At 41.2% G+C, this 17,440-nt stretch overlaps 1 protein-coding gene across 14 annotated transcripts in view; it reads right to left on the reverse strand.

The window, feature by feature from the left end:
* Nucleotides 1–17,440, reverse strand: part of NTRK2 (neurotrophic receptor tyrosine kinase 2) — a 445,567-nt gene that overhangs the window by 78,988 nt on the left and 349,139 nt on the right. For all 14 annotated transcript variants that reach the window (XM_069229668.1, XM_069229708.1, XM_069229703.1 and 11 more), the window contains one exon: nucleotides 16,938–17,172. In XM_069229668.1, coding sequence (XP_069085769.1) covers nucleotides 16,938–17,172 — 235 coding nt within the window. The remainder of the gene's footprint in view (nucleotides 1–16,937; nucleotides 17,173–17,440) is intronic.

Raw genomic sequence — 17,440 nt, forward strand, 5'->3', positions numbered from 1 at the left:
TATATGCATGACATGGGTACACAGATGTGGAGTTAGATATAGAAAATCTAGACTAACCTGTCAATATTTGTTTTTAATTTTGTCGTTGATATTTAGTACCATAGATATTCTAACTTTGATATTTAGTATGCACACCTACACAATCCATGCACAACCTTTCTCTTCAGAGCACGTTTTCTTCATGCAGTATGTAAATACCCACAAAGCACAAACACAAAATTGTCTGACAGATGGCTTAGTCAATGAATGGAATACTAATAAAACTTTTTAGATGAGTAACTTGTGCAATTTCCTTTCCTTTCCAGAATTTCTTATTTCTTAGTACTTGGCCCTTATAAACGATTTATTGCGACATGATCATCCTCACTTTTTTTATAATAATTTACATGATTTATTTGGATTGCGTCAGTGTTTTCTGTTCCAATACACTAAAAATATCTCAGTAAACTATTTTGAGTAATAAATGCAGACTTCTCGCTATTGATGTGCTTCCAAGAACATGGGAGCCCTTAGCCTTCCACTGAGGGATCCTTGGCATCAGGGATGCTTAATGGCCCTGCTTCACAATTTAACTACGGGGCTACTCGCAGCGGCCTTACTGGCAAAAGGCTATGTTGAAATTCAGTGTGTAGATTCTGAAGGACAACATATGTGGACTGAAGAGGAGTCTGGCACCAGTGAAAGCATCTTACATAGTCAGGATTGAAATGCAAACTTCTGCAAGTCGAGATAAATGATCAGACTGGGAACAGGAGTTATGACAACTGAGGGGTGGTCTCTGAAATAAATAGTCTCAGAGGCTCATATACTTTCCTCACCCAACAGGCAACCCTAGATATCTCTTCCAGTCACAAGCCACGGTGTGTCATGAACCACAGCCAATATCCTCTCTGGAAAACAAGCAGTATTCAAAAGTCGATTGCATACAGATTCATATTGCAGCATTCAACCAATCAGCAATTATGTCACATTGTTTCACATCACCCTAATCTCAGTTTTCGCAGTCAAGCTTTACACATTTACAGAAACCATGCCTGGTCCCTGCTTACATCTTTGTGATCAGTTTGTCATACTTAGAAATGAGAGGCTTCTGCTAGGCTTAAGGTGCACAAGTCTCATAGTACCACAAAGTGATGTCCAATTGTCCAGGAATTTAGCCGATTCAGACAAAAACACAAATGCGGTCAATCAAAAGTAATCCGCTGAGTGGCTTAGATATGCTTGCAGCCCTAAGTCAGTGCCTCATCTCCTGCTTCTGGTGTATGTCACACAGTGCCTGTCTTCTAGGTAGGCATCAGCATTGTTTTCATTTTTATAGGGCAGCAGTTGACAATAGATGCAGATTTGTAAAATAGCCAAGAAAAATTTGTGAAAGTTGATTATCTATTGAAGATTTTTGAAATGTGTTAACTTTGCTGCTTAACCTGCTGTAAGGATGTAGGTCTTGGTCTTAAAACAATGGCAGTGAGTGTACAAATACTTATTTAGGTTTGAATCCACCGAACAAAAGGTGGTACATTAGGTTATTTACACATTGAGGTTAGTAATGGACATGCACGCGTGGAGACATTGTTTTATATAGGGAGATGGACAAGCTACGTAGGAGCTTTGTGATATTTACATAGATTCTATATTCATAACTTAATGATAGTGCAAGCCATTAGTCTGGCTAATGATTTTGGCAGTTGTGGGGAGTGGTGGAGAAATGAGAATGCGAGGGCCAAACGGAAAAAGAGAAGCTGGGTTATTTAAGCTTTCAGGGCTCTTTTGATCATGAAAATAGTGCTAGCTGGGCTGATTATGGAGTGTGTTCCAGAGTTGTAGATCAAGTACTCCAAAAGATCAAAAATCTAAAGAATCATGGTACATCTGCCTCCAACTAGCTGATTACGATTTGTATTATGGCCAAGAATAAGAACAACATGGAATCGGACCAAACAAGTAGCCAGAAGAAGCGCCATCAATTGCACAGAACAAAAGATGAAATCATTTGAAGTAACCCCATCTTGGGTGGAGAGCCATGCTAGCTGGTTTTGGTAGGATGACATCAGTGGATGTCAGACAGTCACAGTTAATTTGATCAAGGACAAAGGTGGCATGCTGGAGTTGTAATGGTATTACAAGAAAGAAGTATACACATGACTACGTGATTGATCGGGGACATGGTTACAGAAAAGGGAAAGTGCAGTAGATGTTTCTGGCATTGTGGAGTTGAAAGCCAGCAGCAGTGGAGATGGGGCACACTAATTATTCCAGACGAATGCTAGACTTGAATCATATTCCTTTACTTTTTGTGCAAGAAGAAAGTGACAATGTAACAGGCAGATGTAAGATGCTTAGACACCATGAGAGTGAGGACAGAATCGCTGTGAAGATCTCCATGGAGTGGTGGGAGTTGAAGGCCATTATGAGTGTGGTATTGCAGGTGTCAAATGACGTATTAGCTGAAAGGTGGAAAATATCATTTTGTGTTGGTTTCAGATAGCCAGGAATCACGCTGGGAGGGCCGTTCATTTTTGTAACGATGATTAAAATGTTGAAAAGTTAATAGATGGCCATTATCGAGTGATAAAGCTTTATCAGTGCTGTTGAGAATGCAGTTAAGATTAGGTCACGTGATTTGGGATTGTTTTCGGTAGTAAGTGTTAGAAAGCAAGTGGTCAGATCTGAGTTGGAAATTATTAAACTTTACTGATCTTACATTTCCTTTAACTAGCCCTCATCAACATGAGCCTGTTTAGTATTCTTTTTGTACAAATGCATTCACCTGGATTGTTTCCATTTCATCACGACCAACAGATACATATACCCTGTGCTTCCACCATGTGTAGGTCTCCGTTGGTTTTCCCATCACACACTTATAGTCTTTGCGCTTTCTTATTATCTGGCTCTGTCCATGTGAAGCAAGGGCTGTGTTGTCCTTGGAAATAAACTAGAAAAAATGCTTCTCTCTGCTGCCTAGCAACCAGGTCCCTTCATTTCAAGGACATCAATTATTTGCATAATAAGAGGGCTCTCGGCGGGGGCTTTACAAGGACTCTGCTGAGAGCTCCCTGGGCCCCGCCATTACAGAAAGAAATCTCATTCCCCACTCTCCTTTCCAGGAACCCTCCCACCAATGCCCACTTGTATCCCTTTCAGTGAAGCGCGTTGCACTGTGTTTGCTACAAAGGGAATACAGCCTGCACCCCCTGCACATTGGTACCATGCCAGAACATGGTCTCACAGTATGTTCCTACTGTTCCTAGGCCTGTGGTTTGCGTAGCAATCACTCAGTGCTTAAGTGTTTATTATAGGAAAATTGTGTATTTCCCCCTTTTTTTTATATGCACGAGGCCTAGAGTTACCTCTAAAAGGGACATACTTAGAACTTAAAAACAAGACAACTGACTATTTGTAAATGTTTTCAGTCCATCCATTTGTAACGTGCAGGTTTTTAGATATAAAGTGCCAATTAATTAAAAAGTAGGAAATCTGCACATTGACGTTTTGCATAGATTTCCTGTATTTTTCCGGCATTCTCACAAATCCAAGAAGTAGGTGCCAGAATTATTTGCTAATCGAAGAGATTTCCAGGTGGAAGCCCCAGTCCCTAAACCGGTATTTTCTGCAGTGCCGACGATTTGCAACTGTTATGATGCTGAAAAAGTATATTATCCATTCCACTCTTTTCCCTATTTTTGAACGTGGAGGTATTTTTTCACGTGGAGAAAAGCATCCCTCGACGTCCACATAAAATACTACAGCATTGTAAGTAGTTTTGTACCCCATTTGCACACTTAAGCTAAGATTTAAGAGGGCCTAGTGCCATTCCAACTCCACATCAGCGTCATTTTTTTTTACACTAATGTGGCGTTAAAAGGCCAAAAACACTGTGCCATATTTACAAAGTGGCGCAATGCATTCCTTGCACCTCTTTGTAACCCCTTACACCACAGTATGCCTGCAAGAGGGGCTTTCCCCCATTAGGAGGGCTGTAAAAATTACAGATTTCTTGGCGTCATTTTTTCAGGGATTTTTAACGCCTGCTCAGAGCAGGCATTTAAAGGAGTCTCCCATTGTTTTTGATGGGCCTCTGGATGCTTGCAGGATGAGAGTAAAAATTTATGACGCTATTCCTGCAAAGTGCCGAACTAACTACTGCCATGGTATGCTGTATAGTAAATACGGCGCACACATGGTGCCATTAGGTGGGCGCTAAGGGGCTTAAGAAAAATGGCGCTGCACGATCTGCCCCATAATTCTTTTTCAGATCTAAAGTTATGTGTGAAAATATTGCAGAGATTATAATTGGGAATGTTTGTGAACGTTAGTACTTTGTTTTTTTCTCCAACATTCCTAGTGTCCACTCACATTGGAACGCCCAGTTACCCATAGCTTTGCCTGCTTTCTACTGTAGAAAATCAGTGATACACGGATTTTGTAGCCCTTCAAGTCCACAAATCCCGATTCTGTGAATCACGACACTATATGCTGCTCCCTGTAAATTACGAAAGAACATTTCCAATCTACTCTAATTCCATATTGGAACGGATTGCTGCTGTATAAGAGTGCCTATTGTTTTCAGTTTTGTTACCAGTGAAACCGTAATTATTTTAAATCTGAGCTCGTGAAGTCCATTGCTAAAAAACCCCTTCAACAATAGCATCCAGCAGACGTCATTTGCAACTAGGCCACTGGAATTTTCACTGGGACACTGTATATTTTCCATTTTTTATTTTAATTTCCCAACCCAAATGTATATGTGTGTGGAGGGGCTGTTGAGCTAAAAATCCTCGGACTTGTGGACAAGTCGAGAATAAATGACTGGGAAATACACAATACGCTGACTCACTTTGTAAATCGAGCTACTGAATCAAATCACCCAGCGGAAAGATGTGCTTTGCCAATTTACTCGAATTGCCCAATATCACCAGATTGATTTTCTCTTTATATACTGAAGACTTGCCTTTGCAAACTATTGATATCTAAGCCCATACAACTGTAGTGCTGAAACAGAATGTGGCTTCTGGTTTGTGCATAAATAGTAATTTTATGTAAGAATCATCTGTTAGTCTTTGGAATTCTCTCTTTTAAAACGTGTTAGAAGAAAATAAAATGCAGTAAGCTTCCTCAATTTTTTGAGACTACAGTGGACAGTGAGGAGCTTCGTGATTTGATGCCACTAATTACTGATATATTGAGAAATGCGGGGTGGAATAATTGCATATCCTTCCGCGCCTCTTCTTAGGACTCCTTTGTTCCCTTCTTCCATCTTAGCATGGACTTAGGTCATCCTCACACACACCCCTCAACTAGCAGATAACAGAACAGTATATGGCATTTTTGAACCAATTTAGCACAAGAAAGAAATGTGTGAAATTCCTCTGCCTCACATAATGAGGAATCTGACACAAGAACAAATATAGTAGCTTCATTAGGTAGTGCAATGCATCAGATTAAAACCAAAGTTGGCACAATTTAAAAAAACTGGGGCTAAAAAGGGACCCTTCACGCAGGGGGAACATTCCACACTTGCACAGTCAGAGTGGCGGACGTTTACTTTTTTCTAATTCTAGAAGTGTGCCCTTTTTCTTTCCTCATAGCAGCATGTCAGAATATCATGTACAGAAATATCGTCTGATAAAAATAGTGTGTCTTAAATATTGTTTGCAAAACAGTATCCCACTGGGTATGCATTTCCTATTAATAACCCCAATGGGTAATATTTTTGTGAATCAAATTTAACACACAATATTTATGTCACGTGAGATTGGTACAATATTCAGTTATCCCACCTTCTCCACTGCCGGGAGTCTCAGGATAGAACTTCAGGATGTAGGGACCAGAAACGAGTTGCCAAACATTGACCACTGAGTTTCCCATGGGCACTCTTGTGACAGCTGGGAAGCAGATACGTGGAGCCCGATGCCCCATCTTCTTTGGTGGAAGTGTAGCTTTTGGGGAGGTGAAGTTAAACTATACCAACTTTGAGCAAATCGCAAAACTTTGAACTTTTTTGTGAAGTACGGAATTCACTGAATTTGCACAGCTACTTTGACATAATTAAAGGTATGCTTACCCCATCTTACATCATTCGAGAAATAAGATGTCATATTTGAAACCTTACAACAGGGTATAACTGTAGCTATGCTGTAGATATTGAACACGAACCTTCACAATAAGGTGGGAAATACATTTTAATTGTAGGCATTAAGATAAAGTTTTATATGAACTGCAGGCATTAAAAAGAGATTCTAATAAAAACCTTCAAACTGTGCCAGTTCTGTGCTCACACCCACAGGATATCTTGTCAAGGCGGCTTGGCGCTTTGCACATCTTTTCTTGTTTTTGTTCTGCCGAGCTCCTGACAAACCCTCCCACATACAAGCGCACAGCTGTGTGGTGACACACTCAAGCCTGACGGGAAGGTCTGATGCGTGACACATCCCTTCGGGGAGGAACTACACCCTAACCAAAGCCTGCCATGATGCCGAGTCAGATGAGCTACTTACCTTAAGTATGAATGGGTTGTGGCCTATTGCAAGCCATAGTCTGCTACTGAGTGCTACATACCACATTTAGTTGACCAGTTGGTCTAAAGTCAAATTTGTAAGCGATATCTAGAAAAGCAGTAGAAATGCAGGACATGCTGTTGTCTGCTGTGTAAGCATCCAGGAAAAGAACTAGGGAAAGGGAATTCTAAATCTGCCTACCCATCCTAGTAACATCTGCACACTCCCTTACATCTAATAGCAAGACCCTTCTTTATGCCAGTTTTGCAATCGTGTTATTCCTGCCCCCTCTGCAGTGTTATATCTTATCATCTTAGCAAAGTTTCCCACACTGGTCTTTACCCCGCATGACCAATGGGTGCATTTTTTGGTTCTCTGCGCATCGTCATTACCTTATCTGCAAACACTAGGGGGGGCAAAAAAGAGGCTAACACTATATACACAAAATCTGGAACAGACAAATAGCAAAAGTAATGCCTCTCGCGTTATCATGATAGTGATGTTTTAAGAAGAAACTTTAAATTTAGTCCACATGTAAAATATGATTGTGTACTGGTTTGTGAGTACAACCGATAATCTTTCATGCTCTCTAGTTTTCAGCGTTAAGATCAAAGGGCGACGTTTAGTTTGATAAAACAACGTAATCAACTGCTCCTGATCCAAAGGTTTCAAGATATTATTTTTATCAAGGTATAAATACAAGCTTGCAAATTCATGCACCTAAAAGTGGAAATAAAATGTGTTCAGTACAAAACTGAAATTGTAAGAAACGTGAAGGTGGTCCCTTAGCAACCATTATCAGAGCTAGTAATTAATCAGGGCGACCGTGCTGGATCCATCACAAACTAGACTCACTTAAACTCATGCAGTAGAATGATAGGGAAAGAGAGACATAATTATATTTCACCGACTGGTAACATTTAAAGAAAGTGGTGAAATCTGCATGTTATGTCCTTCTATGAGTCAGGGCCAGAGTCTGTTTACTGTCACTGTTTGGATTGCTAAAACATACAGGAAGTGATAAAAAGGGAAATTATAAGCATAGCACTTAAGAAAAAAAGCAATTAGAAAATATTAACGAAATTAAATATTGAAACATCAAGTATTGATTTTTTTTATTTTCAGTTCAAATGATAATTTCTGAAATTCTGTTTAGATGGCTCTGTCTGCTCGGCACCGAAAGGATGCACTGTAAAACGCTAACAAGAGAACGCCGCAAACAGCTAGACGTGATTTACTACTAATGAAGTCCCTGTGGTAATAAGCCCACTATATACAGTAAAAGCACTAGAGCAGGATGGTCTGACAGACAAAACATACCATGTCATAAATTCGAAATCATTAAACCATTCATAAAAATGAGTAAGGAAGGCATTAAAGTGGTCAGGCTTGCTAATTCGCTGATTCGATCTGTAATAGCATTCATTTGAAGCTAGGGGAAGATTCGCTTAGTTGTGAATCATCTAGTCCCATGTTTTTAGTATATTGGACAACAATAATTAGAGGATATTGTGGTGGGTAGGTCCGCGCCGCCTTTAATGGAGTCAGTAGTTCGTGGAGGCCATCATTGTGCCCTTGTTTTACACTGAATCACTACATATAACTTATTACCCCTTTCGGAAATTAACAGAGTAGAAAAAATAAAGGTTCCTGCTAATAACGTAAATCCTGCAAAGCATGTTAATACAGAGAGGCATAGATGTACCACTGCAAAGAACCGGATTTACAAGTATCAAGGTACCGTTCATAAAAGCCATCTTGCAAGGAAGTTACTTATACTAGGCTACTCTTTATTTTGGAGTTTTGCTTAGGTGGTGCAAATATCTCCAACTCTATCGATCATAGTCAGGAAGAACATCACACTGTGAGAGATGCCTTATTTACTCAAATTCATAGAACTATAGGAATGCCTTGAAATAAACTTCTGCCATACAGAGAAAAACAGGTAAATGCTTATATCCTTTGGCTGGCCACCTCCCAACCCCAGCTATAAGTCTGATGCAAGATTCACAGGGCCCTGTAGACAATCCTCCTGGAGGATAAACATTCATAGAAACCTGTCCCACGATCCCACTACTAGCATTTAAATGAACAAATTATTTCAAGCAAGTCATACTATGCTAATCTAATATTACCATAACTCTATAACCTATTAGTGAAATGTCAGAAACTGTTCAGAGGGCCAAGGGGCAAGCAGGAGTTACTGGGCACAACCATGGTGGTTGAGGCCTTTTACTCCAGATGTCCTGGGGGCCTCCTTACTTTGGAGTTCGCTCAACTGGGCCAAGCACCTTCTTTTGCACCTGACTCTCAGTTGGGTAGTATTGGATGAGCAGTCAAGACTCCTTCAGGAGGACGCACAGATACAGATTAGTGACTCTTAACTCAATGTGCAAGCAGCGCAAACAATAAATCAATGTCCAGTCAAATACTTGGCTTTACATAAAGAGAAGTGTTTTAATTTTAACTCTACACATGTAAAGGTAAAAGACATTCAAAAGCAATAATACAATCCTCCTTGAGGTTGGGACTCTAGTAGTTGTTAGGCCACTCCCTGACATCCTACCTCCAGCATAATGGGTTTTAAGTTATTCCCCATTCACTGATGATCACATCCAAGGAATGTAAATTATTAGGCCATATTCAAGATTTCTCCCCTCAGACTCTTTTGGTAAGTTCAGTCACTCGAGTCTATGGGGTTGTAGCACCAGTGGTGGTACCCCCTGGGCCACAAAGGCCCAATTCTTACCCACTGGAACCCTTCAGTGGTGCAACGCAGTGTTGCTCCTCATCTGTAATGACTGGCTGCGTGTGGTCACATGCAGCAGCACATGGCAGCTCTCTCCCTCGAGCCATGCTACCAGCAGGCTCTGATGATCGGTGTTGTCCTGCTCCGACGATCATGCAGTATGTCACTTTCCCCTCTCAGAGGGTGTGGTCATCTTGCTCCAACAGGGCTCCAGTGGTGTCCCGTTGATCCTAGGGCCTCCTTCAGTTCAGTTCACAGAATGCAGGCTGGTCCCACCTTGGTCACAGCCGCAGTTTCTCAGTTGATGACCCAAATCAGTGCAGGAGTGCGTTTTTCCCACCTTGGCTCAAAAGGAGCAGGAGCAGGTTTCTCCCACCTCGTACCTTAGCTCAGTCCACTGTAGTCCTTCCTGGCATAGGGAGCCGCTGAGCCAGTCCAGCATATGGGTTATGGCCATATCTGCAGGAGGGGATTCCTCTCACCTTGCACAGAGATGCCTCATGCTAGAGCTCCCCTCTGTATCTTACACCCTCCAATGCCCTCCCTCCCGAGGCACACTGGTCTTGGTGAGCAGGAAGGCACTGGTGCTTCAGGCTTCAAGGCAGGTGGTCTCAGTTACCCTGGGTGATGTCCCCTCACCCAGCAGAGAGACTAGCAGGCTTCATCCCGTAGTCCTAGTCACAGGCAGAAGTCTTCCATAGATTCCCCTCCTCACAGAAATCCCCCCGGCTGCTCACCAGATGACAAAGTTTTGAGGTCTCAGACTCCCCTACATATAGTCCTTTTCCAGACACAAAATGTAATTTAGTGTCTGGGTCTTTGAAGTTTTATGATGGGATTGTGTTCCTTGAAATGGACATATCTCCCCTTTCATCTTCTTCCTGAAGTATGTCTTTCATAGAGACAGGATTCCCAAGTTGATTAACCCACAACATGATTCATGGGAGTGACCAGAATTCACATCTGAATGTCATCCACAGTGATATGTGCATCAAAAGGTTAATCCTGGGCCCTTAGCCCTACTCTTTATGATCCTGGTATCAGCCTGATCTCTCTCTTCCTGAGATGTATGCAGGCCCCGTCCTTGAGCTCTATCACTGAATCAAAGAGCCCTCTGAAATGCGCAGAGAGAGCCAGGCTCTCCCATTCTCCAGTGCATGTTCCACCTAGATTACAAGAATTTAGTAATACACAAATCTGTCTGGGGGATTCCTTTACTCCTCATGTCTGTCCCAGGCCTGCATGGACTTCCCAAGATGGAACCCAAGGGCCTGTAACAGTACAGGCACATTTGCACTCAGTGTACATCCACAGCACTCTTACTGCACAGCACTGTTATCCTCATGTATTATGTCACCACCAGCATATCCACATGCGGCACATGCATTCAGTCTGCGCACACTGTTCACTACTGCAGTCTCTCTGTGCTGTAACAGTGTGTTACATTAAAAACACACACTACCAGCACACACACATTTTCCATGTGCACACTGTACCACATTTCGCCCTTAGTGTAGTATGCTTCATGTGAGTGCACAACCACTCAGCTTGTTTGTACCACGCTTGCACTTCCACATCAACCTGATGTAGGCCAGTGGTAAGTTAAGCACAAAGTAGGAAAACGTTTAAGATGGTGAGTGACCTGTAGGCCTCACTGCAGTGACACTGTGTAAAACGGACCTGTTCAGGAGGTGAATATTGGTCACTCTATGAAAGTGTTTTCTAATCCTTCAAGAAAACTAGAATATGACAAAAGTGTCAAATTGAAAACAACACACGGGCACCTAAGAAGAAGGAACATGTTGGTCATTCTCAGAAAAAAAATTCTTCCTGTTATAAATAAAGGAGTAAACATAGAAATCTGTCAAAATGTTCTGTTTCCAAACACCACAACAAATACTCTAGCTCCATTTCATTCAATTCTATGAAAGATGCCTACAATTCCACCCTGACACCTAGAGGGAGGACATATAAAGCAAAAAGTAAAGGCCACCTATGAGGTCAGATATCTGGGCTAAAATTGTGCCCTCTGGGACACTTTGGTGCATATCGCGAAGCATCACTCTATGTTTCATAGATGTAAGAACCTTATAGTTGGACTCAAACCATACTGCATCTATGAGAAGGTCGCACCCCAACAAGGGACAGAACAAATGACTGCTTTCAGAACCCGTTTGCCAAAAAGGTGTGGCTTAAAAGATTAGCCACACTCCATAGTTACTGTGATAGGAAGGGCACAGACAGAATGTGAATGCTATGAAATGCCATTACGGTTCTTGCACGTTGAGAGATGAAGAGGAGGAGGAAAACTAACTTCTAAGTTCCAATATTACTGGAGATTTTCTTCAGGTAGTAAGTATATTTTATCACTCTTTACCAGTATAAAGTAGATGGGAGACTCTTATTTGTGTCGAAGATATTTAAGAGTTGCATCAGAAGTGTGGATACTTCTTGCAGTCAAGGGATACAGCAAAGACTCTCAATTCTCCACTATCATATTCTATAAACCATTTTTTTTGCCAAAACGTTTTAAAAATAGAGAAGTTGGCACCAACTGCACTAAAAGGGCTCATAGATAGTTAATTGTTGATCGGAAAAAGGCCTATGTCTGTTAGCTAGAGGATGTTTGATTGCACATTTTCAAGTTAGAAAACAAATCCTTATAAGTAGCTCAATCTTTCCTCTACATTGAAAGATCAGATCTGAACATGAGGCTTGTTGGCCGCCACAGAATATTCAAGTCTGTGTTCCAAGATGGAGAATCTGTCTCTGATTTTGTATTGGGCTTCAGAGAAAATCAACACTTTTTAGTTATTCCACTTTAATTGTGAATTGGAATTTCAAGGGGTGAATTAGCCTTCATGGAGATGTAGCTATGGTCCAATTCATGAACTGATCAGATATCTTTACTGGTAATTTTGCATGCAAAAAAGAGCTAGTCCAAGGGTTGTCTTGCCACAAACACCAGTTCATTCATTTCAGCCCACTCACCGGCCTGTTTTGCACAAACTACAGCTGCTAGAATGATGGGAAGGCAACATAGGAACCATTTCCATTATGAAACTTGAGTGCGGCAAGTGACCCCAACACAGCTGGTGCTGCTCAAGTGACATTAAAGGCAGCACCTGGTCTAGTAAGTGATCTCAAAAGAGATTTTGCTACTAAAGTGGACTCTCACAAGAAGTCAAGACTTTTTACATGCTAAACAAAATGTATAGACAAAACACAGGGGCCCAAATTTGAGAAAAGTGGCGCTGCATTATATGCAGTGCCACTTTTTTTCTGCCCCTTAGCGCCCCCTAATGCCAGCATGTGTGCACTGTCAATTGTTGACACTATTGTTGCACTTTGCTGCGTTAATCCTGCAAAGTCAATAGAGGCTCATTATAAATAATGATGTGCCTCCTTTTGACTCCTGCTCTGTGCAGGGGTTAAAAAATGCAGCGAAAAATGTCACAATGGAATCTTATAGGTTGCACTGTGCCATTTTTGCATGCCCCTGAAAGGGAGAACGCCCCACTTGCATACATTATGCCTGATGCAGGTATAATGTGGCGCAAGGGGTTACAAAGTGGCGCAATGCACGCATTGCGTCACTTTGTAAATATGGCGTGGCGAGCATGGCCTTGTTGAGCCACATTAGCATCATAAAAAATTACGCTAATGTGGTGCAAGGAGGTGCTAGGCCCTCTTAAATTTGGGCCAGGGAGTCAATGTGCCCCTCCTCACTGGGCAAAACAATGACCAGCAGGGGGGGTGGTGTGTGGGAGAAGGGCCATTATTATCCAAGCGAGTACAAATATAATTCAGCATTTTACATTAAGTATATTGGAAACAGATTTTGTGTGTTACTATTTGATAAAAATTCCGGGCACCAAGCATTCTCCCTTTGCACCACTCCAGTTCAAATCTGGCATGGTCTGTGCCTTCTTGACTTCTGTAAGGGGTTTAATGCTCATCTCTTCAAATAATGCTTGATTGTAGTATTGCATACCCCCTCTGTCTCACTCCTACTCATATTGTGTATCTCTGGCTCCACCTTCTAGGAACTCCCTAGTAAATCTCCATTGTATTCGATGCCCCTACTTATGTTTACTACACATCTCCAATCAAGCCATCTGTTGCATTTTAGCTAGATTTGCACTATTTTCGTAAGATACATATGTTCATGCATACATTAGGTATACTTTTTAGGTGCAGTCGTGTCCTCTGCCATGACATGGAAAGTGTTGCTTCAAGGTTTAGCTCAAAAACAAAGGAGCATGGAATGAAGAAATCACAGATGTGACCATATTCTCTTGCGGGGAAATAAAGTCAACGTTTTGCTCCCATGGCTTTACTAATATGTTTGAAATAAATGTTCACATTTTGTGAGATTTACGACGAGTCCCCGAAGTACTCCTGGAAATCCACGATAGTTGTTGTTTTTGAGGAGTACATAATTGTGGTTACTATATGCATGACAGTATTCATAAGCTGGAAAATTATGCTTATGGAAACTTGATGGAAATGTACATTTGCACATTTATTTATGTTGGTGTTTTCCTGTGGGTACATTTAAAATACGACAAGGTCATGTGACTATTGTAAGATATCAAGAAGTAATGTTAACTTGAATAGATTCTCTTCTATGGAGTTTGGAAGAGGTCCTAATACCACCCATTTAAATGTATTGCTTTAGTATTGTGTATGTAGAGTCAGATGCATTTCCTTAAGGTTTCACAGTTGAAAAACATCAGCAGTTTCACAATTTCATTTTAAAAAACTACCCCATTCTGTGAAAACATAAGACAGCAGCAGCATACATACAAAAAGGCAATTAAACAACGTTCCGACAACTGGCCATTCAAAAGCCAGAGGTGTTTTCTTTTAGATTCATAGTTCTATAGATCCTACATAAAGTCCATGTGTGCATTGCCATGTCCACCAATAAATCCAAATCTAGAGGCAGTTACTCCTGAATACCAATCTATACCTTTGTGTTTTTGGGTAGACATAATGATAAGGTGGAATTGGATGCTACTTACGTTAGAAAAGGGTGTGTATTGGAAATATGAAATTAGTTTACCACAATCATAAAAATAGAAACTCTGCTATACCTATTCTTCCCTCCTCTTCAGATATACATGGGCTTGGGCAAACATGAAAGAATTCCAAATTTGTAAATGCAGGTGGTCGTGTGATGCCAGTGGATGGTAGCATTTTTAGTATGCCAATAAAAGCTTACGCCCACAACAAGGAGCACAGTGCCCACAATATAAATATAAAATATACGTACAACACTGTAGTACACTCAACTACCAGCCACTCCAGCCATTGTCTCATAAACAAAAAGAACCCAAATGTTGGAAAAGAAACAGGGCTAAACATTATATATCTCTAATTGTGATTATGTGCTGGATACAAACCTTCATAATTAGTGCTGTATTACTTAACCTAAGCCGTTTACAGGCTTACCCACACTGAACTACTAGCAATCACCCACCCTCAATAGTTCACTTGCAATAACAAAAGTATTGTCGTTTTTCATTCTGCCTTCGTTGAGCAGAAGAGCCAGTCAATACTGTGCTCTGGTTTCATCCTTCTATATTATTTCACACTGTATTTTAGCAAAGTCACCATTAAGCAAAAACGAGACAGTATTTTCGGATGAAATGAACAATATCGCTATTCCAAACTGCTTTGTCCGCAAAATATATTTATTTTGATATGAAATAAAAGCATGGAAAGAGCTTCAATCAAAAGACACAGCACTATAGACATGTAAGGGGACTAGAAAAGAACACCACAAAAAGTGTATTACTGTAATTTGCCTATAGAGCAGATAGAAACCTCTGCATAAAATTGAGAATTGCATTTTTTTCTCTTTTTCAGAAGTATCTTGCACCGGACTCTCCTGTTTCATACATTTTACAGCAAATGTTATTGAAAAGGAAATAATTCGCTGGTAATTTGCTGTTGAAATGACAATTGAAATGAAGCCAGGCAGCACTTTAACATATACAGAGAAGTCTATTAAATTGTATGAAAGGTTTGCGCTTTCAATATATTTTCTTCAATGTGATCAAATATAGATTATTGGTAATAGCACAGTTCAAAGATGGCCTTCATGATCTGTCAACTGAAGCCACTGAATGGAGAAAAACTCCTTACATTTGCCTAGGACAGTGGTTCCCAACCTGTGGTCCACAAAGCCTCCTCAGGGGGCCACAACTGCTTAGAAAATTAATTAATATTAACAGATTAGGTCCCCAGCTTTCAGTAATGACTCAGTGGGGGGTCCCCGGATTCCCATAATGATTAAGTGGGGTGTCCCTGGGTACCAGTAATGATAAAGTGAAGTCAAAAGGTTGAGAACCACTGTTCTAAGAAAAAATAAACTGTGTGACTTGGCTTCAAAGACATTCACCCATACCGTGATATCTGAGCAAACTACTGACAATATCCAGAGGTAAACGAGCATGTATAAGAAAGAACTGCTGCTACTGGAAATACAAATATTTAAAGAACACCACTATCTTTAAAACACTCCTTCTTGAGCACAACAATCACTCCTTGGAACTCTCTCCCTGTTGGGCTTCAAAAAGGAACCGAAAACACATTTATTTAAATTGCATCCAAACTATTGGCCACATACATCGAACTCACTTTGATGGTGCTACCTGCTGAAGTTTATGTAAAGCCACTTTTCCGTCCCTCGACTATCCTCTTTTTCTTTCTTAACTACAATTTTCCTTTAGCGGAGACATGAACATATTACCTTCTAAAGGGATAAAGCATCAATTCAATGTGAGCAGCGATTTCTCATACTAGGGGCAATCAAGTGCAATGAACACTTACACTGTAACATTTTTACCACAATTGCTACAAATCTAAACAAAATCTATAACAAACTCAACGTAACTTCAGAAGCCATTACTATCCTTCTAGTGTGTTAGACAAAATAGTTCTCCTAGCAGGGAAAGAATGACAGCACACTTCTGAGCTAACCTGTCTACTTCTGCTCATGTTAACATGTGCAGATGCTATGCTTTGACAAGCAGTAGTGAAATGACTCAATTCGCACATCATATTGAATGAAAATATTTCTGCTATATTGTACGCATCTCTGAGATAAACTGTGCTTAGTGATATGGACAGCAGGAACACGAGGGAAGAACTTTGATTTGGTGTCAATATCCATGCTAGGCACTGTTCTGCCATCAACCAATTGGCAGGAGCGGCCGCTGCAAATCTCAAAGGGAAGGATCTGGGGGAAAAGGGGAGGGAGGGGGTCACCTGTCCTGATGCTGCCGGCCACCTCACACTCCTCTTCTGATGGAGTCCCAGCAGTCCCTGGGACACCAGCACATGCTCCCCATGCAATCCTGGTGCTGCTCTCATGCTATCCCTAGCATGAGAAGCGTGCCAGGACTGGTCTGGAGAAACCAAAGTGCGCATGTCAGTTTGACCAGTTTAAGACTGCCGGCCAAGCTAACATGCACTTTTAAGTGCACTCCAATCCACCCCCCCTTTCCCTCCCCCCATGGCTCATCCCTGCCCCTCCCTTCACACGCTGGGTCTGCTGAGCCAGCAGCTGAAAAATAAATTTAAATATTGTTTTATTTTTCAGCTGCTGGCTCCTCCGTCATCCCAACATTGGCACTCAGCATTCTGATTTTGCATAAAGAACAAAAATTGGAATCTCCACTTACCCTGTAGTAATCCGTGCTGTAGACATCTCTGGACATCCCAAAATCTCCAATCTTCACAAGAAGATTTTCTCCCACCAAGCAATTCCTGGTAGCAAGGTCACGGTGAACAAAGTGCTGCGATGCCAGGTACACCATGCCAGACGCAATCTGCTGGGCGATGTGCAACATCTGCGACTGGGTCAGCTCTGCAAGCAGAGTTCCTTCTGCCATCAGCACAGCGTCGGGCCCGTGTGACCTGCATTTAAGAAAGAAGGAGTGGTGAAATGAATCATACGTCAGGAACCTATGGACAATTTTACTGCTGGCATTAAAGTGGCATGTATTCTGACAAAATATTTTTTTCAACTACATAGTTTAGCAAAATAAAATGAATTTAAAAATTTCAAAATTGTTCCACGTCCCTTTCATTTCACAAATATTGTACAATGCAATAGATTCACGTCAGTATGCATTTTCACTCCCTACAAAATACAACTGAGGCACACATACATGGCTCAAATACA

The sequence above is a fragment of the Pleurodeles waltl genome, chromosome 1_1 (assembly GCF_031143425.1).
Source record: "Pleurodeles waltl isolate 20211129_DDA chromosome 1_1, aPleWal1.hap1.20221129, whole genome shotgun sequence".
NCBI classification, from domain to species: domain Eukaryota; kingdom Metazoa; phylum Chordata; class Amphibia; order Caudata; family Salamandridae; genus Pleurodeles; species Pleurodeles waltl.